The 25564-nt window shown below is 37.5% G+C and overlaps 1 protein-coding gene across 21 annotated transcripts in view; it reads left to right on the top strand.

The window, feature by feature from the left end:
* The window catches only part of CNTNAP2 (contactin associated protein 2), a 1160459-nt gene that overhangs the window by 739522 nt on the left and 395373 nt on the right, over positions 1-25564 (top strand). For all 21 annotated transcript variants that reach the window (XM_080582584.1, XM_080582595.1, XM_080582598.1 and 18 more), the window contains one exon: positions 22673-22779. In XM_080582584.1, coding sequence (XP_080438710.1) covers positions 22673-22779 — 107 coding nt within the window. The remainder of the gene's footprint in view (positions 1-22672; positions 22780-25564) is intronic.

Raw genomic sequence — 25564 nt, 5'->3', positions numbered from 1 at the left:
CTCCTAATTTGTTGAAGGCGAATTTAACCTTTTAGGCTTAAAAGGTTTCATTTCAGAATAAGTTTCTATTTTGATCTGTTCTGTTGAAATACAAGTCAGGATATGTGCAAACACTATACACTACAAAATGAAAAGGAGAGAAATCTCAGGCTTTCTGAGAGAATCTAGAAGTGTTTTCACAATCAGCATCTGGAAGACACTGACTACCTTTCTGAACCATATGGACAGATCAGATCCTGGAAATTTGCATCCTTTCTCTCTCTAGTCTGCATCACTTTGTGGTACAGGACCTTAAAAGAGGCCTTTTGCATCCTGATTTTAACCACCCAGAAATGATTTGCCTGTGTGTAGAAAATGGTATTATCCCAGATTTATCAAGGCATAGCATGCATGAGGTTGGATCTGATTCTCTCCAGACACTTTTTTGTGCCTTCAGTGAACCAAAAAAAAAGTATACAGAATATATAGCAGACTCTATCTGTTGTCTCAGTATTTCAGATGAGCTGGATGCTTGGTGTCATGTTTGTTGATCTGTTCCTCCAGGGTACACCTTTGCCCTGCCTATGCCTCAGGAGCATCAGCTAGTTAAAGCATGCAGTTGTGGTGAAATCAATAACTGCCCATCACAATGGGTAGGAAGATTGTAGTGGGATGTATGGTCCGGACAAGGAAAGTGTGAGATGAGCCTCACTGGTTTGTGGGTTAAGTGTGTCAGAGGAAGCCCTGTCTAGACTGCAGCATTGGCATGCCTTAGACAGTGGTGGGAATGGAGCAATTTTAGAATCTTAATTTGAATGCTTCCACCCGGGACTTCTCCCCAAAGAGACCCACAGGATCAGGCCACTACAGCAGCACCAGCATGGTCATTGGGAGTCCTATGGGTCATGAACCTGTTCATAGTCATAGATGGAAATAAAGCCTATGTCTGTGAATTCAGTTACATTCCTAAATTTTGTTAGAACAGTGTATTTGGGAACTAATGTGAGATCCTTTGACCCTGTCTATACTGCGAATTTTGTTGTGAATATTGTGCTGTAGGAAGTTTCCCAGAAAATAGCAGAAATTAAAATGTATAAGGAAATGAGAGTCACAAATTTTGATAGCCTAAAAAGAGGTCAGAATGAGACACTGACATTTTAAAGCATATGTTCACTTATCTTGAATGTTTTGTGTGAGTAATAAAACTGAGGTACTTATCCCTCCTGGCTGCTAATGATCTTGTGGTATTTTTTTTTTCTTGTGAAGATAACATAATTAAGCTATGTGTCCTAGCTGCAGTAATTCTTATCTGTGATTCTTATTTCCCTGTGTGCCTTTCACTTGTCTGCACCGCTTCTTGTGTTATAAGTATTACCTGTAGTTTTCTTTGCTGGTAAAATTAATCATGCATCCTGGGCTTTAGAATACAGCCATTATTTGACAACACATACTACATTGTTTTCATTCAATTACATCCTGTTCAGAGCTTTGGTGTAAGCTATGTTATCTCATGTTCCATGGCTGTGTAACCCCAGGATTCTCAAAAGACCATATGACAAATCACTTCTAATCCGTTAGAAATCCTGGCTTACGTGAAACCCATATATTGTAAAAGGTTCACAAATTCTACAAGTACATAAAGAGCAAAAGGGGAAAATGTAGGCCTGCTGCTGAATGGGGCAGGAAAACTGGTGACAACTGATGTGGAACAGGCTGAAGTATTGAATGCCTTCTTTGCCTCAGTATTTGCCAGTAATATTGGCCATCAGGAATCCCAGGAACATCAGATCAGAGGAAGGGTCTGAAACAAGGTAGACTTACCCTCCATGGAAGACCAGGTTAGGGAGTACTTCCAACAAACTGAACGTACATCCACGGGGCCTGATGTGTTGTGCCTACAAGTGCTGAAGGATCTGGCTGATGTCATTGTAAGGCCACTATTGATCATCGTTGAAAGGCTACGGATACTGGGAAAGATTCTAGAAGACTGGAAGAGAACAAATGTCACTCCTATCTTCAAGAAAAGCAAGAAGGAAGATCTGGGGAAATACAGGCTGTTCAGCCTCACCTCAGTCCCTGAGAGGGTGATGAAGGAAATCCTCCTGAAAACCATTTCCAAACATGTAGAAGACAAAAAAGTTAATGGGAGTAGTCAGCATGGATTTATGAGGGGAAAATGCTTGACCAACCTTCTGTAATGCAGAGACTGGCTTCGTGGACCAGGGGAGAGCAGTGCATGTTATTTACCTTGACTTTAGTAAAGCCTTCAACACTGTTTCCCATAACATCCTCATAGACAATCTGAAAAAGTATGATTTAGATAAGTGGGCAGGGAAGCTGGTTGAAAATAATTTAAGGGATGGGCCCAAATGGCTGTTAACAGTGACAAAAAGTCCAGTTGAAGGCAAGTGACTAGTGGTACACCCCAGGGGTCAATATGGGTGCTGATACTGTTCAATATTTTCATTAATGTACTGGGCACTGGGGCAAAGTGTCCACTCAGGAAGTTTGCAGACAATACAGAACTGGTAGGAATATCTGGAACTTGACAGGCTAGAGAAATGTGCTAACAGGAATCTCATAAAGCTCAATAAAGAGAAATGAAAAGTTCTGCACTTGGGAAGGCACCATTCCAGGCATTTGTACAAGCTGGAGGCTGACCAGCTGGAAAGCAGCTTTGCAGAGAAAATCCTAGGGGTACTGGTGGACACCAAGCAGGCCACGAATCAGAAGTGCACTGTTGTGGCAAAAAAGGCCAGCAGTATCCTGGGCTGCATTAGGCAAAATTTTGCTAGCAGGTTTGAGGGAGTTGATCCTTCCTCTCTACTCATCACTAGTGAAGCCACACCTAGAGTGCTGTCTGTGTGTATGGGCTTCCCAGTACAAGAGAAATGTGGACATGCTGGAGAGAGTCCAGTGAAGCACCATGAAGGTGAAAGGACTAGAGCATCTTTCATGTGAGAAGAGGCTGAGAGAGCTGGGATGATTCAGCCTGGAGAAGAGGAGTCTCAGGGCTCAATAAAAATAGCATTTTAGAGCAAAATTCAGTTTTCTAGATCACATGTTCACTAGCATTCTTTCTCCATCTCATGCATGATAAACCTGCTTGTCCTACGCCATAGATTTCCAATTTAAACCTGATAATACCTGGTATTTTTATTTCATGATTTTATGGTTCTTTCTTTACTCTAGCAATCAGTTCTGTCAGTGGAGCTCCTGGCTTAAATTGCAGTTTGTAGTCTACTGGGAACCATGTATTCTTCTGTCTGTGAGAACTGTCATTATCTTGTAAACCACGCTCACTTTTTCCCTGAAATTTGTAGCATTTTGTCCTGTTCCCCTATAATTCAGGGACAGCTTATTTGTGTAGCACCACTATTTATGATACATATTGCTTAGAAATAATTTATCTGTGTAGCTGAGAAAATAGCAGTATAATTTCACTGCTCTTGCATAGACCTTTCTACTGTTTGTAGCTATGATTTTTGAGTTACAATCTCTCCAATATAAATAATGTATTAGTTCATAATTTAAATGTGACCTATCTTTGTAGGACTGGTGACTCACTATAAAGTTCTTTTTGAGTACCTTACAAAACTTCAAGCAGGTTTTGGTAGCTGATTTATCTCTTCTGATCTGTAACATGTTGTGAAGGTTTGGCTTTTATGTGTTTGACAGTGCAGTTAGGACACAAAATTGCTAAGTCTCTTACTGTAATGAAAGGAGGTGGCTCGCAAGAGAATCAAACTAACATAGACTCTGCTAAATTATTGTATTCTAAAATCAGGAACCTAATGTTGTAGTTACAAGATAGATTTTTCTTTGGTAGAAATGCTGATTTACATAAGATCAGGACTGAGCTTTAAATGAGATCACTGAAATAAATTGTAATTTAAAGTAACCATCTAAAAAAGGTAGAATTAAATCCTTTGCAGAGGCAAAGGCAAGGAGCTACCTTTTTCATAAATGGTGTTTATTACCAGACAATACCAGTAAGTTCACCCCAATTCTGTCCTGCCATGTAACAGGTATTTTGCACAGGTAGATGGTACTGTAAAAGAGAGAAGCAAAAGATAATCACATCTATGGTATCCTCTTGATACCACTTGTTAGCTCTAAATGAGACAGTGATTTTTTTCTGCTTCATTTTACCTCCATCCAGTAACACTTCTCTGATTCAGAGAAATGCCTCCCTCCATCTTTTCCCAAAAGCAAAGCATAAAAAAAAAAAAAAAGGAAGTTAAAGAAAGGAGAAAGAAAAACCTCTGAGGGAAGAGATTACATGGAAAATACATGGACCCTTATTTTTAGGATAATATAAATCCACAGTGTGGAAGTATATACTTCAGAGCTTTCAAATGACCTGCACAATGCCCTCAAGAAAACCCAAAAAGCATTCTGTTAGTTAAATACTGCATATATTCTTCTCACACATTCACACTTTGAGTGTGACAACTGTTTGTATGTGGAAGTGAAAGACGAAGAATGATGTTGCCACATAATCATTGCCATTTGCATCTACTTTTTTTTTTTGTGGAATCATACATATACGTGCAGCTCTTGAACTTGACATCTGTGCAATAACTGTATACTGCTACACGTTTTTTCAAAGCCTAAATAATAAAACATTTCTTCCCACAGAGTATTTAAAAACATATTTTTCAACATCTGTCTGAAAAAAATATCTTTTAGAATGTATCATGTACTCCTGTCATAGTGTGACTTACTGTTGAAAGCGTGTATTGTAGTACTCCTCATTAAAGGCATAGACACCTAGCAAGCTTGAATTTTCTCCATTTAGTTATAACTCCTATGCTACTTTTTTTTTTTGTCTTCTAATTCTTTATAAAGCATAAAATCATAAACTTTATAAATCAGCAGTAGAAGTATGCCTCCTGAGTTTTACAGGCTGTCCATGTCACCAGTAAACATTGATGCAAAACTCTAATTTGCTTTAAGGAAAACATTGCTTTTTGCACTGTGACTTAAACTTCAAAATGTGCTTTAATTTTCATAATAATAATCTATTCAGTTTAGTTGTGCACTGGCCTTAGGTTGCCAGGTGAATCCTTTCTGCTGATTCCTTTGGGTGTTTACACCTGGAACTCAGCATGTGTCTGACAGCAGTTGTTGTTCTACTGTGATTGAAGGAAGTCACACTTCGATCCTTCACTATAGAATACCATCTAGTATTAGAATTTAAATTCTTTCCATTTTTATGCAATAAATAAAATAAAATAAAATAGTCATAAGGAAAACCTTATAAGTTATCAGGATATGTTAATTCTGAGTACTACTAATAATAGTTTGAAATTGTAATTGACTTGTCTATTTTGGAGAAGAAGAGGCTGATGTGATATCATTGCCCTCTACACCTTCCTAAGGAGGAGAAATGGAGAGGGAGGTGCTGATCTCTTCTCCCTCATAACCAGTGATGGGCACAAAGCTGCACTGGGGGTGGTTCAGACTAGATATTACGAAGAATTTCTTCACTGTGAGGGTGGTCAAACACTGGAACAGTCTTCCTAGAGAGATGGTTGATGTACCATGCCTGTCAGTGTTCAAAAGGCATTTGGATAATGCCCTTAATAAAATGCTTTAACTTTTGTTTAACCTTGAAGTGGTCAGGCAGTTGGAATTGATGATCTTTGAAGCTCCTGTCCAGCTGAACTATCCTGTCCTACCCTAGACTAGCCTAGCGTATTTTAAGTATTGTTTGATGTGGTATCTCATATACTGGAACAGAAAGACACATAGTTAACTACTTTTACAGTTGTTTCACTTTTCATTATTCTTTATTATTTTCATTTAAAGGATTAGTGAAATAAGAATATCTAGTTATTAATATCTTAGACTTCTGTATTTCTAAATTGAAGCTTTAAAATTCGCATCCATTGTAGACTGGCTCAATTAAAGTACGATGAATTCTTCTTAAGTGAGTTTGACATAGCTTGGTCAAATCCCTGATTTCTAAAGTGGAGAGCTATCCACAAAAGTTGGGGTCTGATGAAGTCTAAGAATTAAGTACTTAGCTAATCTTGATTCATCTGATGCCATTTTTATTATAATTTGTTTCATAATTTTCTACTTAAGAATGAATGGCTAAACCATGCCACAGTGTGCAATCAGTCAGTGTGACCTTGATTTCCATACTTCATACCAGAACCCTGGAGAGCAAATAAAAATATGTTAGCATGAAACACCAACATGGGCAATTGCTACAGTGAAACAGATTAAGAAATACTTTCTTCCAAACTTGGACAGTTTCCTTTTGCTATTGGCCATTTTCTGAGTTGTCTCTGTAGAAAGAAAACATTTCCTTATTTTCCTTCTCAGCTTTGTTTTGCAGAGCTGAATGTAGGTTTGATTCTTCAAAAACAGGAAGCACCTACTAGAGGGTACATATCTCAGAAATGCTGTTTTAGCAAAACTTTATAGAATGACTGGATTTCACATCAGACATCAAGCTTTACTGTCTCATTACTGTTGGACAAATTCAAATAAACAACAAAACCTAGTTTAATTTCACCAGGAAAGCATTTTTACAGCATTTAATTTCTGTAAATGCTGATTTGTAGAATTTGACTTATCCTTAATCCAGAAATACTTCTGGCTACAGCAAAGCATTAGTACTTGGGCTACATCCTGAGCATTAGCACTGTGAGACGTAATACAGCTGTTCACTAGTTCCTTCACTGCAAGGAGATGTGCAAATTATGCATATGTGAGGACACCTGGTAAATACAAATGTTCAGTGCCATGCTCACTAATAAAATTTTGGGTCCCACGAAGAATTTTAGCATATTATTTCAGACTCCTTTGTCTGCTCAGGAATATGCATAATAGTAAAAGGTAGAAAGAAGAGATGTATATCTGATGGTAATAGCAAACCTAGAGTAGTTGGCTAAATTCACTGCTAGTATTGTTAATGATGACCAGGACTCCAACTAGGAGATCAGGAGAAAAGAGTATGTGTTCAGAAAGTGGAGAATGGGGATGGGATAGAACAGTATATTTTGAAATCAGGACTCAAAATCAAGTCAAATCAGGAGAAAAAAAAATGGAAAAAAAAAAGTCTTGGGCACAACTAGGCATGAGACTGAAAATAGAGAGTCAAAATATTGTAGGTACTAGTGGAAATGATAAGGGCTTAAGTTTTCTAATGGTTATTAGGGCAGAGAAAGTGAGGTGGGAAGAAAGGATCATTTATACATTCCTGTTGAGCCTGACCAGAGATTACTGTCATTGAGACCTTTTATAACAGCTTGCCATATTTATTATTTTATAACTAGAGCTCAGCAAAGGCATGACTGAACACCTGAGATGCCCTTTCCCTGTACTGATCACTCCTACAGTACCTGCTGCACATAGATGCAAGCAGATCATCCTAGGATTCAGGGGAACAGCATGAATCTGTGTTAGGGGAGGTTCAGAATGGATATTAGGAAAAGGTTCTTCACTGAGAGGGTGGTCGGGCAATAGAACAGGCTCCCCGGGGAAGCAGTCATGGCACCAAGCCTGCCAGAGTTCAAGAAGCATTTGGACAACACTCTCAAACACATGGTTTGATTTTGGAGTGCTCCTTTATGTATCCAGGGGTTGGACTCCTGTGGGTCCCTTCCAACTCTATCCTATGATTCTATGATTCATAGAATATCCTATGATTGTATGAAGGAGGAAGGTGCTACAAAGCTTGAGATATCAACAACATTCTGTAAGAAAAGACTTGACCACAGAAAAATGTCATTTCAACATTTCTTCGCAATCTCTTGTAGAGCAGGGAACTGAAGCAGCAGGGATCATCAACATGTTTTCATTGAGCTAAAGTTAAGGGGCAAGAAGGAAGAGCAAAATTTTAGGAGAAAAAGAAAGGATGGATGTGAGTAAAGCCATTAATGAAATGAACAGTCTATATGCTTAATGATAGGAAGCTAAAACAGTTATCCATTCTGTTTAATGCTAGTTTTATAGTAAACAAAAGACTGAGGAAGACTCTTCTACTGGAAGGCAAATGACCAAATATTGCATTGAAATAGTAATAGTGATGGTTTGTGGTTTAATTCTACTTGTGTTGTCACATACCTTGCAAAAATCTGTAAAAAAAATAAGACAGCATCTTTATAATACCTGTGCAAGTGGTGACTGGTACTTTGAAATTGGGTATGTTTTATCTTGTAAATATTGAACGTAAAGCACAAACTTGTTCTGATAAAGGAGTGTAATAAATTGATTACAAATGTTTGTTTTCAGGGCTAACTCTGTAGTATTTCATTATCAAAACTGTTGGCACCACATCTGTAGATAAAAGGTAAACAGAAGGCCTTAACAAATATGCATTGAAACCGTCAAAACACCTTCAGTTAAATAAAATAAAATAACATTAAACAGAAACAAATAGATCTTTTTCAGTGCTGATATGCAAGAACCATGTCATTCCCTGACATGGGAATAAATTGGTTCTGCTGTGTCATGCTAGCCAGAACACTGATTTCATAGGTCCATATGTACAACTGGCGTTAGTCCTGTTCAGAGTTTTAGTACTCTTGAATACTTGTACAGAAGTTTCTGTTTTAAGTATGTTGTAGCCTTTGCGAGGATGTCTTCTTCCCACATTGTAGTTTTATCGTTCTCCTCTGCTTTAAACAATGTTACAAAAGTACAATCTGTCCCAAAGGTTAGTCCAATCTGATATCCCGCAAATTTGTCTTTATACTCCTTCCCTGTTTATGAAGTGAGTGTTCTGTACTACTCCGCAGAACTATCCTCTTAAAGTCCCTCTCCAGGGATACCCCAGATTTCAGTTAAGGCTAAGTAGATTGATTCAATCTATTGTTGAGGTGCAGCCTCTGAATAACTTTTGAGAAACTTATTTACATTATTTACATTAGTGCATTGACTATCTGTTCTAATCTTACACGAACATATATGCAAAACATGAAGAATGGCAGCTGAGGTTGTGGGATTTCATCTCTTTCCTATCCTTCTAGGGATCTGTGTCGTTTCCTTATTGTACTGCATGGAGCAGCATTCCAATTTCTATTTTTCTAATAGTTTTTTTTTCTTTTTTTTTTCTTTTTCCCCCCAACAGTGTTTAAACTAATCATTAAGCATTTTATTTTCTTCTCTCTCTCTCTTTTTTTTTTTTGCCCTCTCATATAATTATCTACTAGATAAAGTTTCTGGTGCACAAGAAGATTAGATTGTTCCCATAGCATATCTGTTGATTTTCAGGCTATCCTGTTGTTCCCAGTTCAGCTATCAGTGCAGCTATCAAAGCTGCACAGATACATTCAAAAATTTTCTTCAGTATTGCAGCACTCAACCACTACAACCCATTGCTCCCTCAGAAAATACTTTCAATTTGAAATAGAGAGTTGGCATTTATTAGAGATATTATTACTTGGCTTGGTAGAGTGTCATCCATACAGTATGTTTTAATTTATGTTTTAAAACAACAACAACAAAAAATTAAACTGAAAAAGGATGCTCTTCATTTAGAACATGTCAAATGATTTCAAGATGTTTTCCAACATTTGTTCAAGTTGAAATATGAATCAAATCTGTCCCTTGCCTCTGAACAGTCTATTTCAAGGAAATGTCAAAAATTTCATGCCAAACTCTCTGGAGAACTAAAGAGAAATATTATATAGGGATTTTTCCTTTTTTTCTTCTTTTTTTTTCTTTTTTTTTTCCTCTTCTGTTTAAAATAAAACCTGTAACACTGCCTACCAGTCTGTCCTTACTCTGCTGGAATACTAAGTTGTAAGCTAGTTGCATGAGCTGTTTCACAAGTATTGTCAGTGTGCTACTATTTATCTATTTCCTTTCTGTCTTATGCTTTGTGTGATGAATTTCTGGAGTAAATTTTTATAACTGAAATATAAACCCTTGAGAAATCAAAGCTTATAATATACTGAAATACTGACAGAGCCTGAACTATAATGCCCAAATCGCAGTGCTTGGGAAAAAAAAAAAAAAAGCTACTAAACTACAAGCAAATGATAGTCTATCAATTTTTCTATAGGGCAATCACAAGGCTATTTAAGTAGAATAATAGCTTCCCAGCAATGAGCTATTTGTAATGAAAATTAAGCATACCAGGATCATGCCATCACAATTTTTTTAAAGTCAAGTACATGTTACTAAAAGTTGTATTCTCATTTTTCTATTTCCCCTAAAAACAGGTTTGCTTTTAATATGATTTTTTTTATTGAACACACTGCCCATTTTCAGAAGCTTGAAATTGTCATCATTCTTGGAGAAAAGAGTTTGTGCATGTTTATGCATATTAAATGTAGGTGTGTGACCACACATGCACAGACGTGCATGTGCTTGCACCTGTTTATTGCTTCAGCAGCTAACCTTCTGGCTTCAAAACTCTTCATTGCACAAGTTTTAGGTAATGAATGAGTTGTTTATTACTTACTGTACATATCTGTTTTCAGCAAATTGAAAATTAGTTGAATAATAGGTTGTGAGTTGAGGATTGTATTTGTATATTTATCACAGAGTCGTGACTGCACTGCAGCACAGCTTCTAATTCATTGGAGCATCCTTGCTTTTGATGTCTTAAAAGTAGAGTAGAACACTCATTATATTGCAATTTATAAAAATGTTATAGGGCTTCTATAAAAGAATAAAATATGGTTGTGCACTAAGGACACACACAAAGGACAGAGGGATAAGTCAGTTGAAACTATACGCTTAACGTTTTATACATGAAATTTTAGTTGAGCATGCTGCTGCTTGTGGTAGATTGCAGAATCATCATGGTAAAGGAGAAAAAGCAGATTTTGTAGACTTTACCAAGTGATATAAATATGCTCAATGATGATCTGGAGAATAGTGAAGTGTAGATCATTCATTTCTGTGTCACTGTTTATTATTATGTTGTTGTGCCTGATGACTGCAATGAAAAGAGGGAGAAAAAACCACTGTGATAAACCCTGGGCAAATATAAATTAACATCCTTTTTCTGATACAAATGTCTTAAAAACTAAGAAGATAAGAGATGTGCATGGAGAAAGGGAAGAGAGTTACAAGTGAATATGCATTTTACTTCACCACTAATGAATGATTTATATACATCGTTCAGTTTTGTGGGTGTATGGATCAGCTCAGGGAGAACATTCCATGTGAAATAAATAAACCATCTGTAAATGTCATCTACATCTGATTGATTCATGGTAGATCTAAGTCAAATTTCGACTCATGACTCAGAGAACCTAATTTATGTTTCCTTATCAATGTTTAGCAAACCAGGAGTTTATGGGAATGCACAGCATGAAAAGCATGCTGACCTCAGCCATTCCACTATGGTACAGTGGGATAACTAAAAGTCTTAGTAGGTTTCTTTTTGCTCTGCCAATATATAAAGGAAAACTTGGGTTTCTCTCAAAGACAGGAGAAATTAACGTCCTTGACTTACATGTTCTGCTAGGGATTTAATAAGGAAACTGGCATTTATACCAGTTGTCATTAGTAAATGTCACAGAAACATTAACTGCCATTTCATATTCATTTCATTGCATTGACTTTGTGTTTTGCTTTACTGCCAAGACTGTGTTTTTGTTTTGAAGGGGAAAAACCTTCAGTGTTTAGGCAGAAAGCATTTTCTATGCCACTCACAGGGCAAACTCTTCAGTTCATATTGTTATTAGAATTATTCACTGGAATTAAAATTTTATGATCTACATGTTAATATGAGAACATGGTTTCTGTGAAGACATCAGTAATTATCCTAGCTTTACATCCAAATCAATTAACTTTCCAGGGGAACTTCAAGGTTGTATCTATGAAAGTGAAGAAAGTGGCCAGATTCCTGGTGGTAATATCATAGAATCCAAGAATCATTAAGGTTGGAAAAGACCTCCAGATCATCTAGTGCAACCATCCTCTTACCACCGATATCACCCACTAAACCATGTCCCTAAGCACCATATCCAACCTTTCCTTAAACACCCCCAGGGACGGTGACTCCACCACCTCCCCGGGCAACACATTCCAATGCCTAACTACTTTTTCTGAGAAGAAATGTCTCCTAATATCCAACCTGAACCTCCCCTGACAGAATGTGAGGCCATTCCCTCTAGTCCTGTCACTAGTTATCTGTGAGAAGAGGCCAATTCCCAGCTCCCCACACCTTCCTTTCAGGTAGATGTAGAGAGCCATAAGGTCTCCCCTAAGCCTCCTCTTCTCCAGACTAAATAACCCAGTTCCCTCAGTCACTCCTCATAGAACTTGTGTTCCAGACCCTTCACCAGCTTTGTTGCCCTTCTCTGGTCATGCTCCAGGGCCTTGATGTCTATCTTGTAGTGAGGGGCCCAAAACTGAACACAGTACTTGAGGCGCGGCCTCACCAGAGCAGAGTACAGGGGGATGGTCACCTCCCTGGTCCTGCTGGCTACACTATTCCTGATACAAGCCAGGATGCCGTTGGCCTTCTTGGCCACCTGGGTACACTGCTGGCTCATGTTCAGGTGAGCATCAACCAACAACCCCAGATCCATTTCCTCTGCACAACTTTCCAGCCACTCTGCCCCCAGCCTGTAGCGTTGCATGGGGTTGTTGTGCCCCAAGTGCAGGACGCGGCACTTAGCCATGTTGAACCTCATCCCATTGGCCTCACCCCATTGACCCAACCTGTCCAGATCCCTCTGCAGGGCCTTCCTACCCTCTGGCAGATTGACACTTCCCCCCAACTTGGTGTTTCCACTTCCAGCTTTTTAAAGAATGAGTGGATGAGATTCCCTGGGAAACCGTCCTTAGGCACAGAGGAACTGATCAGAGCTGGCAACTCTTTTAGGACACTTTTCTTAGAGAGCAAGAGCTTTCCATCTCCATGTGTAAGGAAACAAGCAGGGAAGGCTGGGAACCAGCATGGCAGAGCAAGGACCTGCTGGTCAAACTGAGGTGTGAGAAAGAAATGCACAGGCAGTGGAAGCAGGGTCATGTAGTCTGGGAAGAGTACAAGGATGATGTTTGGATACACAGGGATGGAATTAGGACAGCCAAGGCACTGATGAAACTGTGCTTGGCAAGGGATGCAAAAAATAAAAAGAAGGGATTCTGTAGGTACATTGGCTGGAAAAAAAAAAAAAAAAGGCCAATGAGCGTGTACCAGCTCTGATAAATGAGAAGGGAGAACTGGTAACAACAGACATGGAGAAGGCTGAGGTAGGTACTCAACAACTTCTTTGCCTCAGTCTTCACTGCCTTTCAGGCTTCTCATGTCTCTCGAGTCCTTAAACCTCTTGGCAGAGTCTGGGAGAGCAGAGTCCCTCCCGATATCATGCGTCCCAGGGTACTGAGGGAACAGGCTGATGCAGTTTCCAAGCCTCTCTCCATCATATTTGAAAAGTTCTGGCAGTCAGATGAAGTCCCCAGTGACTGGAAGAAAGGAAAATATCACTCCCATTTTTAAAAAGGGTAGAAAGGAAGACCAGGGAAACTACAGGCTGGTAAGCCTCACCTCTGTGCCTGGGAAGATTACGAAACAGATCCCCATGGAAACAATGTCTCGGCAGATGCAAGACAAGGAAGTGATCTGGGACAGCCAGCATGGCTTCACCAAGGGCAAATCGTGCCTGATCAATCTGATGGCCTATGAGTGAGTGACTGCATCAGTTGAGAAGGGAAGATTAACCGATGTCATCTACCTGGATGTCTGCACAGCCTTTGACACAGTCCTACATGACACCCTTATCTCTAAATTGGAGAGATATGGGTGGACCATTCAGTGGATAAGGAAGTGGCTGGATGGCTGCAGCCGGAGAGTTACGGTATGCTCCATGTCCAAGTGGAGGCCAGTGACGAGTGTCCCTGAGTGTCCCTCTGTCTGTCTTGGGACTAGTGCTGTTTAATATCTTTATCAGTGACATAGACAGTGGGATCGAGTGCACCCTCAGCATGTTTACAGATGACATCAAGCTGAGCGGTGCAGGCAATACAACAGAAGGAAGGGATGCCATCCAAAAGGACCTGGACAAGCTACATAAGTGGGCCCATGTGAACCTTAATGAGGTTCAACAAGTCCAAGTGCAAGGTGTTGCACTTGGGCCAGGGTAATCCAGGGCAAACAGACTGGGAGAAGAACTCACTGATAGCAGCCCTGCAGAGAAAGACTTGGGGGTTCTGGTAGACAAAAAGCTTGACACAAGCCAGCACACTTACGGCCCGGAAAGTCAACTGCATCCTGGGCTGCATCAAGAGACGAGCGGCCAGCAGATCAAGGGAGATGATTATCCCCCTCCACTCCACTCTTTTGGGACCCCAACTGAAGTACTGTATCCTGATTTAGGACCCCCGGCACAAGAGAGATTTGGACCTGTGAGAGTTGGTCCAGAGGAGGGTCCAAAAAATTATCAGGGGGTTGGAGTATGTCCTATGAAGGAAGGCTGAGAGAGCTGGGGATGTTTAGCATAAAGAAAAGAAAGCTCCAGGGAGACTTCATAGTTACTTTTCAGTACTTAAAGTGGGCTTATAAAAAAGATTGAGAGTGGCTTTTTACACAGGCAGTGGGAACAGTTTAAAACTAAAAGAGAAAAGGTTTAGATTAGATGTTAGGAAGAAATTCTTCGCTCAGAGTGTGGTGAGACACTGGAACAGTTTGTCCAGAGAAGTTGTGGTTGCCCCATCCCTAGAGGTGATCAAGGCCAGGTTGGAAGGGGAACTGGGCCACCTGATCTAGTGAGTAACATCCCTACCCATGGCAGAGGGGTTAGAAGTAGGTGCTTTTAAGGTCCCTTCCAAACCAGGCTATTCTATTATTCTCTGATTTGATGATAATTATCATCTTCTACAGAAAAAACTTTCTGCAAATGCTTAACATGGATTATAAAGTGAAGTCGATGTCATAAAATCTCAGGAGTAGTATTTGATTCAAGATGTACAGTGCAGAAATAATAAATAATCAACAAGACATCACAAAGTCAGTGTTATGGTTTATTCTCAAGTTGTGTATGTTCTTCCTTATGTATCTGAAATCATATAAGACAGATGGTTACATTAATACAAAGTCAAATCCAGTCAAATTTTGATCACGTTAATACTTAAGAAGGCTTGAAGATTTCTTCAGAACCATATGAGTAAAAACCAAGAGATTATTCTAAGGATTCTGAGTGCTTAACATATCTGCTATCCCAAAGAGGGTGGAATTGTGCCGTATTGGCTTAGGTTAGTGACTAGCTTCCACTTCTATATAATTGTCTAAATAAGAAACTCAAATACACCAGTCCAAAAAACATTGTCTACAGAGTAGCTCTCTAATGCCCTAGAAATACTTACCTAGTTACCTAGTTACTAGTTACCTAGTTACTAACCAGGAAAAGATTTTCACAGAGTAGTAAAAATAAATAAATAAATAAATAAATAGTTAAATAAAAACCCATTTTTAATATATTGTATTTTGTAGCTGGCCTTTCATAAGAATTTATTCTTTTTTTTCTGACCTGTTTAACAGGCATAAGACAGTATTTATGACAGATGCAAATGTTTTCATTTACAACAGTTGAAGACCTGGCCCTGAGCTTAGTGGCTAAAATATTGTGCAACAGGAATTGGCTTTTTATCTAGCCTGATTTATTTATCTATAAGTTTGTGGTTTTCTCCGTTAGCTCTGTAAGATTATCACAGCATGGTCCAATTTGCAACTTGTGGGTTGGATGTAGCCCATTGACCATTTATAAACAATTTATCTTTTATTCCCTCTTTAGCAGAAACAGAGAATAGCACGTGCTGTTTAATAGAACATTTTCTCCTTTTTTTTTCCTTTTTTTTTACCTTTTTTTTTTTTTTTTTTTATTTTTCCTGCCACAGCTCCACACAGAGCTGTTCTACTTTTGTTAACATGAAGCAATTGCTAAGAATTGATAGGAAGGGTACTACAACTGGGAAATTACCTCTTCTGTTAGTAGCTGCAGTAGATTTACCCTCCCCTGCTTTGCTTCAACCATGGTAGCAACAGTTTGGTTTGTGCAGAAGTAGATATTTGGCCATGACTATTCTAGATCCTAGGTTATGCATAACAAGAAAAGAATTTTTTCTGCAACAATGCAGGAATATGGGTTATCCAGTTCCTGAGATTGCTAAAGCAGACCAGCATAGTTTCATTTTAAGAAGTTAATTTCTGAAGTGATATGGAAATTAAAAGTAGCAGGGAAAAAAAAAAAAAAGGAATAAGTATCTATATTATAGTACGTGCATTAAAACTGCATAAATATAAGAGGATTCCTTAATTCAACTGAGTTAAATTCTGAATTTTTCTTTACATGTTAGTCCTTCTTTAATCATTTTAATGCAAACAGCTTAGAATAGCACCTTATTGGTCTGGAGATAACACTGTGAAAAACTTTGGCAGCCTTTTCTAGTAATACGCCCTAAAGGAACTTTGCTTAACCAAATGTCACTGAATATTTTAATATTGATTTGCTCTTTGTAAATCACAGTCTTTAAAAGCGCCAGGCATTTTATTTTGATCTCAGAACAAATTTGATAATATCCATCAAAGAAATATGAAATCCTTGTATTACACTAAGTAACAAAAAAGAATAGGTCCTTTTTGGTTCAGGAAGGATTGTTTACTTCTGCCATCATTAATTATATGCATCTGTGCACAATTAGATTAGAAGACAGTAGCAAATGAAACTAGTTTGGGAATTACTGTGAACCTGAATGAGTTTTACAGTCACTCCCATCTGTCCTTTGTGCTGCCTTGCATATAAGACGCAAATCCTTTTTCTGAAATCCTAAAGTCACATTAAACACTTGCTATGTAATATAAGTGAGAAAGAGTCCTAAAGGTTAGATCAGCTGTTTCTGTTTTATTTAGAGCACTCTGAAAGTCAGAGGCTCTGTATGAAAGAGGTAATTTAAGTCTGACCTTGATTCAGTAAGACTCTGTAATAATAATGTGTCCTTAATTTGATTATCTTATTGTTTAGTACTACTTTTAACGTGCCTAGTGGAATGTGCTCTATTGCTCGTTAACAAGGTACTCAGTGCAAATGTGCAAACACTTAAAATATTTTTTTGTGATTCTGTTACTAGTTTACAGTTTGTCTTTTAAGTAAGCTACTTAAAATCAGACTGCTACCTTGAAAGCATTATCTATTGCTTCTTGGAAGTGTTTTCCTTGAACATTGTTTTATAGACCTAATCTCTCATCGTTTTCTTGAGCAGTCAGGTAAGCTGGTACAAGAAAAAGGGGTTAAATTTTAAACACATTTTTCTAGCCTTTGTGTGGATGTGAATGTTTATACAAGGCATATAGTGATAGAAAATCACGCTTAACAAGGATAGCATAATGCATTTTGAAGGATCTAGGTAAGAAACTATGCAAGAAATGGTGATATGGGTTTTAAAGAATTGTTTGAAGGCAATAAAAAGGCCAATTAGTGGAAAAATACTGTAAGACTATTTGAAACATACTGATGAGTTGGTTAGTTCCGAGGCAGAGGAATGAACAAAAAAGCATAACAAAAAGAATGTGGGAGAGAGAGAAGGGCACACAGAAATGAGAGATGGGGTCTGAACAGGAGCAAGATTAGTTAGGGGTTTGATGACGAGAAGGAAAAGATTAAAATTCATGTTGAGAAAAACTTAACGCCGTTTCTTTTTGTTATCTTTCATTGCAAAAAACTTCTAACATTTTGTTCTGCACTACAGAAGTTCTTACACTGTCTTTATCACTGCAGGTTTTGAGCTCTTTTCAGTACTGTAGCGGGCAACATGTACCAGATATCGCTGCTGTGTTGTGAGTTCCTTCCTTTCCTCCTCTCAGGTGGAGGAGTAACTCAGTAGTTGAACACTTTCCCTTGGTGGTATTTCTTGTTTTGGTTGTTCCTATTTTATAGAAAGAATGTGTTTATATTTAATTTACGTATATGCACAAGCTGTATTGTGCACTTATTCTGGAGATTCTGTGTAGGGGAAACAGGAAAGGAAATGAAAGTAAAGGAGGGTGAGGAGGGAAGGAAACATCTACATCTGTCAGTGAAGAATAGTAAGGTTTGCGATGGTTCTTCAGTCCCAGTGCTTGTTCTTGCTTTCTCCAAAACAAAAATGTTTGGTTGCCTTAGGGGGAAAAAATGGTGTTTGCAGACTACATGAGCATCTTGTTCCCAGTTTTTCCTCTTAAACAGTCTATGGTTGGGGAGCTAAATGGTGTACTAGATATTTGTATATAGCATCTCTGAGAAAATGCAAAAGCTTCAGGAAATGTTAATGCTTCAGGACACAGACATACCATTTGCATTCCTTGTAGAAAGTATATATGGACGGACAGAAGAAAAGTGTAACAGTTTTCGCCGTCCTGCTTGGAAGGTCAGAGTTGCCATTTGTAGATTTAAATTTGGTTCCTACTGCAGCGTAAAGCAAGGTAACTATTTATACTGGTTATTACTGAGGTGCTAGTGAATCATATAACAGAAATGAAGGAATAGCAATTAGAATATCAGAGTAAATGGGCACTAAGAATGCACCAAACCTAATTAGATAATAAATATCTGTTTTGTAATTTTGACCTGTCATATTGCAGCCTGGGAGGGTAGGGGGTGGGGAGAAGCTTGTTTTTATATTATTAGGTGACAGTTAACCTCATGACATTTAAAAAATGGAAAGAGATATGCAAATCACTATACAGCTATAAATCTGACTTTAATAATTGTACTAAGCTTTTGAAGAAAAGAATAATTAAATACCTGGAAGTAAGTAAATAGAAGATAAAGTAAAATGCAACACACATTTATCAACAGTTTATTGTTCAGAATTAACCTGATATTCTCCACTGATGAAGTTCTTTCTCAGACAGGAAAAACACAATAGATCCAGTGTGTCAGATGCCAATAAAATATTTGATACACTATAATGATGAAAATTATTAAGTGAACCAAGGAAGATGGGGTTTGAATGAGGAATTGTGAAGTGAGTTGTGAGCTGGCAAATGGAATTGCCTTACGGGTTATACTGAAGAGTTAGCAGCTGGCTGAGAGATTAGAGTTGCTTAGAGATCAGTGCCAGAGGTGATCCTGTTTAATGCTTTGACCTTTGCTCAAAATTAGGAATATACTATTGAAATTAGCTGATGATACAGATTCAGCCTAGAAAAATAAACAAAGATTTGGATGGCACAATGGAAGTTAATAGTGCAGAATAATGCTGTTGAGAATGATAGCAAGAATCTCTGTGTAAAGCTGGAGTTTGTTGGTTGGAGGTGACTGTGAAGAGAAAGATGGGAATGTACTGAAGATAGTTAATGTACTGAGCAATCTTATGGTGACTTTGTGCCACCATTCTGATATATTCAGGAAAATGCTATATCTCAAGCAAAATATTTTCAACACAGAGATATGAAAATATTAATCAACTCTGAAGCCACGAAACATTGTTAAGACTTCCTCCAGAATATCAATACGATCACAAGTGCATGGGGGAATGGCTACAAAGATCAACCATAGAAAATCTATTTTCCAACAGGAGACTTGCTTTCACAAAAATATGGACTGAATGAGGTTACTATTGCTCTCTACATCAAGTCATCAATTTTACATCTCAAAGAGGAATAAAAGCTTTTTAAGACAGGCCAATGTTACAAAAAAAAAATACAAACAAACAAAATGGCATCTGTATATTCTCTATGGACAGATTTTGGATGGAAATTAAGTGAAAGTATACCATGCCTTTCAGAAGGAGCCTGAGGGCAAGAAAGTTCTCAATGTAGTTGGTAAGGCTTTATAAGTGTCAGTACTTAAAATACAGTTGTCCATACCAGGAAGGAACAGAACCCAGTGACTAGGAACTTCTAGTTCTCTGTGCTATGCTTGCTTCTAACTTCAGAGCCTGATTAAGGACAGAAGTGTGGTTTTGAAGTAATTTTTTCATGTAAGCGCAGCCTTATTCCTAAAGGAAAGAATGGAATTGTCTAGAAACATACTATTTTTATATTATTGAACTGTACATATGGCATGGATTAGTTTTCAGAGTATATGCTAAATGTTAAGCAAAAGGTAAATATACTACATGAATACATATGCTCAATTATTTTTTTTAAATACAAATTTCTTCTTATATTTTTTTGTATTTTTTTGTATTTTTTTATGTTCTAGTTACCTAAAATTTCTTCCAGTAACTCCACTGCAGTGGGGAAGGACAGATAGGTGGCAGATGACAATATGTCAGTTTGTTAATGTATTTAATAGAAAAGAAATCTTATAGTTCTGCCTGATAAAACAAGCTAACAGAAAACTGGGGGTGGACACAGGATTTAAGGAAATCATTCTGTAGTCTAATTAAAATTACAGTTAGGCAGCACTGTTATTATGATATCATTTACTTTTTTTTTTTTATTTTTAACTATATTATGTTTAGAACAGGGAAAAGCAAATGAATTAAAAAAAAACCTGGATACAGATGAGGCTAGTTCAACCATCATAGAAGAAGTATAGAATTAACATTGAGGAGTTTGCTAAAAATCTGTTTTTATGTTCTGATATGCTCCATTGAATGATACAGATAAATATCTTTTTCATATTTCCCTACATTAAGTCATTTACCTCACTTACATAGTCAATAATGGAGTATTTTTACTAGCTATGCTACAATAAATGTAAGTTATATAGTACTGAAAATTGAAACAGTTTGCTGGCATTACATGTGAGATTTTGTATAAATAGCTGGCCAAATTCACATAGGAAAAATGTTTAGTTTGGTCATTGGAAAAAATAACTTTTAAAGTAACATCTTCAAATATAAATGAAGAAGAAAATAGATTGAAAGCAGTTATTTTGAAAGGCTGGAAAAAATCAAGAAACGATATTCAGATTTAGGAACTTTTCTAGATGTTTATATCTTTCAATAAAAGTTAATTCATGAGATTGTTTTTGAACTGTTACTGGTCTCTGTTTTCCCTACTCATGTACCCATCGGGTATGAATTCATAGAAATTTTTAGGGATTTGGATGTTTAGAAATGTGCCATTATGTGCTGTTGTTCTTCTGTAGTGTTGAGAGCACAACTTAAGGCCATCACTTGTTATCTGAATTGCAGTAATCAACTCTATCTGTGCATTTAGCCTGCCACAATTACAAAACTAAATGAATTCACTTAAACCTTGTTGAAAACATAGTTTACTGAACTGTGATAACTGTCTCAGGTAGGTTTACTGTATTTTAATATGAAAGCAAAATTTTAAATTGCTTTGTTTTTTACTTCAGAAAAGCATTTATTTAAGCGCTATTTTTAACCAAACTTGTAGATTCTGGGTGGTTTTTTGTTTTTTGTTTTTTGTTTTTTTTTTTGGAAAAAAGTGAATGGCTAGCCTCGAATACCACAGGCTGATATAGGACATAAGCCATCATGGTGTGTGTTCTGAAGTACTTCTGGCATGCATAAAGCCAACAGTCCTTTATAAGGATGAATACACAATGTCCAAGTCTCAAATGCGTATTAGTCGTGTAGGTTCTTTTTGGTAGTTGTCATGCATATCAGTGCTATGAAGTGGAACTTGAGGAGACAGGAAACACTAAGCTTACAGAGGGTGCACTAGATACTTTGAGTTTCAGTAAGTTGCTACATAAGGAAGGAAAAGCTGTCCTTGGATGTTATTTAATAGCGTATTGTTAACATGATGAATGTGAACTGCAGATCCTAAAAATAAACATCCTTAATTTGTAATGCATTTCTGAAAATATTTTTTTTTGTTTGTCTAATAGGCAATTTCCTAATTTTTATTTTTAATGTTTTAATGAAAAAGTATAGTTCATAAAATAGATTTGGCTAACTCAACATGAAAGAAAAACTCCTTAATTTCGTGATTAAAAAATGCAGAACCTATACTGAGTCTGACTCTAGACAATTTAATAAAGGGGAAAAAATCTTTGAAATGATATTGCAGAGATGTCTCAAAAGAGATTTAATAGTTTCAAAGGTAAAAATACATGGTAACTCCTTTTTTTTTTTAACTATGTGAGGTCAAACTCATGTCTTTGAAATCACATTTAGATAATATTTCAAACAATAAATATATATTCTGCTATGACTGTCATCTGGCATCCCACTTTTTCTGCATTCCTCCCACTCTCCAGCAACAGCATAGCTGGAGAAGAAAAACAGATGGGTAGGATAAAACAGAGCAACATTTGCCACAAATCCCTGTGAAGAAAAACCTATTACACATTTTATAATGAAGCCTATACCACCTTGTTTGTTTTAATAATGCAGCATTAGTAATTTCCATCCTAGCCAGCAATCTGCCTTCACTTTATCCCATTTCTGGCAACAGAAGGATAAATAGCAACTCACTGGCATTCTTTCTTTTACTTTCAGTCAGTCACAGGACTGGAGTCCATGAGGCGTGACACCACCTGCACAGCAGAAAGCAGTGTGACTTGTGATATTTTTGTTTTGACAGCTAAGTACCAGTCGTACTTAGTTTAGAACCCTAATTTATTAAGTGAAAGTACTCCACTTTTATTCCCCTTTTTTTTTTGTTTGTAAAGGGGCTTCATCAGAGCCTGATAAATCATTTATAGTGCAACTGTGTCTTTGGATACAAATTATGTTACTATGAAAGAAATAACAAGGATTAATTGCCAGGCAAGGACATGATGTACTGCTTGGGCAGCTCCCAATTTAGCAGTGTATAAATCTTGATGTTCATTTAGTTTTCTCTCTATATCTTTGCATCTCATCCTGACAGGTGCGTGCCCAATCACTGTGAACATGGTGGTAAATGCACCCAGACGTGGGACATCTTCAAGTGCACTTGCGATGGAACTGGATACAGTGGCGCCACTTGTCATAACTGTAAGCCATCCTGCCATTTCAAAATTGTAACTGAGTATGGAAGACACTGATGTCTTTTGAGACATAAAGTTTAAGTCATCTTATCTGCTTGCTAAAGATTCTCAGCCTTATTAAGGAAAAGTTGGTTTAAGCAGGCTCTGCCTTTTCTACATAGGGCTGTATTTATATAGTACTATTCTGTATTGTGCAAGGGTCCGAAGCACATTGACCAAGCACATTGTCAGTCATTGCACTCTACACTTCCAAATGGACACAGTGAATGTGCCCTTAACTTTTGGGGAGAACTGCTGACCACTGCTAGAGAAACATTGGTTTGGGTTGCTAATCCTGAAGCTTGTTTACATACTGATTTGTGGCCATTCTAGAATTAAATTTATTTGGAAGACAAAAGTGTAAATAGACTATTTCCTATGAGCTCCACCTATGCTACAATATTAAAGCAAAGATGAGAAAAATATACAACTGCTCTTCTTACAGATTCTGAAGTATGTATGCAGAGCTTCTGGTGTGTGTCTTCTGTTCCTTCCATCATACACTAAAAGCAGGATTTTTACCTGCAAAGTGTATTTTAAAATATCTGGAAGATGCAGAAAAATCCTTTTTCTCCTTTTTCTTTAGCAAACTGCCTCTTAATATTGAGGAGACCATAAAGATGCTTCTGAACAGTTGAAAAGTTAAATTTGAAGTTGAGTTTTATGTAGATAGAGATATAAATTCATATAATCTAACTACAGCTATGTAAAATGTTACAAATATAATTGCAGTATTATTTCATTCGTAATCAAAATAACAGAAAAATGGTGACAATTCACAGGAGTCTGAATATATATATGTATTAATAAAGTCATTCTTTGCATGGCTACTGAGCTAGTAAAACTGAAAGAGTTAAATGGCAAATGAGTGTTTATTAAAGGGAAATATGTGAAGTACCAATGTGTGTGTGAGAAATTTCATGGACAGCCCTTTTTCTACCAAGACTGAATGTGCATAGCAGTTGTGTGCTTACCTCTGATCTTAAGAAAGGAGACACAGAATTTAGAATGAAGTAGTATTTTGGTGAAACAAAGGAAAAAGTGCATTTTTTTGGAAAGTATAGTATTTTTAGAACTTGTTCTGCTCTAGTACAGACACTTGGAAAAATATGCTTCCTGTCCATATGATATGCTGTTAAGGTGTTTAACTGGAGAAATGCAGGTATTGAAGCTCAGTTAATTAAGTGCATTTTATCTAGCAAGCCTTAGAAAATATGTTTAATTTGTCACAGGAAAATGTATTGTGCAGGATCCAGAAGCCTGACAGAGGCAAGATTCCTGCAGCTGCATGCGTTCCCAGCAGGCACATCACGCACATGCGAGCGCATGGCTGGCTGCACAGATAATAGGCAAAACATTCACAGAAATACAGCACCAGTGTCCTCATCCTGCTCCCTTTTTTTGGCTGATCAGAATGGAAGTTCACTAGCAAGTACACTGTCCCCACCTCACTCTTACACGTGGTGGATTCCTCCAGTGGCTGGGCTCTGTCAGTCTGCCTAGTAGCTGGCCCTGGGTCCCAGTCTCCCCAGTTGCTGATGCCTCGACCATGGATAGCCTGGCAGGGTATTATTTGGGCTCTTCCTTCTGCCATTGTCTCTTAACTCTGTTGTGCGCGTGTAGATGACTTAAGATATAATCTAACATAGTCTAGCTTTCCTTCTTGAGTCCCAAAGAGAAGCAATAAGGACACAGGACACATAGATGGCATAACTTTTCTTAAATCAGTCACTAAAAAGGAAAGAACTAATAAACCAATGATGTGTGAACAGTTCTCTTAATAGGATTTTCACCTGCATGTTATGGATAAACAATACAATAAGGCAAGTAAAAGGCACTGCTGGACTGCAGTATTGAAAGGGGGATTTAGAGTCTACTGTTCTGTTTTTAACTATAGGATGGGATATGCGATATAGGATAAGTATATGGGATTATGCTGTCCAGGTCATTTGGAGATACATTGTTTAGAACCTTACTTTTTAATTCAGATGGACTTTCTAACTTAGATGTCTAAGCTTTTGATGTAATTTTTATCTTTAAAAAAACTTACTTTATTTTTTATCACTTGGTACTACAATTTTAGAAGTCTTTTTTTTTTTCCTATTAAAAAAAAAAATGTTGAGTTATTCACTCAGTGGGTGTTCTGTCAGAATGTGTGAGGTCTTGTGCTGTTCCGGAGTCTGGAATTGAATGGCCCCAAAATCAGTGAAAATCAAAAATTATAGTGTTGAGGTATAGGCTGAGATAACCTTAACTCTGCCCTTACTGAGCAGTCAATAGTTACCAGGATTTACAAGATGTTACAACTCTGTTTACAGTATTAATTATAGCTGCAAATAAAGAGGGGATCTGTTGAAGCTTGCTAAAGGTTGTGGTTATCCTGTCCTGAGGTATGGGGCTTCGACTTTGCTGCAGTGATACTGACCTCATCTGTTCTTTCCTACTCATGCAGCGTGAATGTGTACTTGGACACGCTTGGTGTGCTACCATTCAGCTCCTTATGAAATTTCTGATGTTTGTGACAATAATAGTATGAAAGAGATGCTGGAGGACGAACGAAGTTGGAATGATAACTGGTGTAATATAAAAATAACTGAAAGCAATTTTAAACAGGATTATGAGTTGTATGAAAAGGCTATAAAATTTAGCAAATGTCATGATTCTATGGAGAAGAAAATTGTTTAAGTACAGGCACTTTCAGTATCATTTTACTTAAATATAAGATTGTTACATAGCAAGTGGTTTTGTATTCT

The sequence above is a fragment of the Anser brachyrhynchus genome (genome assembly GCF_964034855.1).
Source record: "Anser brachyrhynchus genome assembly, chromosome: 2".
NCBI lineage: Eukaryota > Metazoa > Chordata > Aves > Anseriformes > Anatidae > Anser > Anser brachyrhynchus.
Note: the sequence above shows the minus strand (reverse complement) of the source record. Positions and strands in the feature narration are given on the sequence as shown.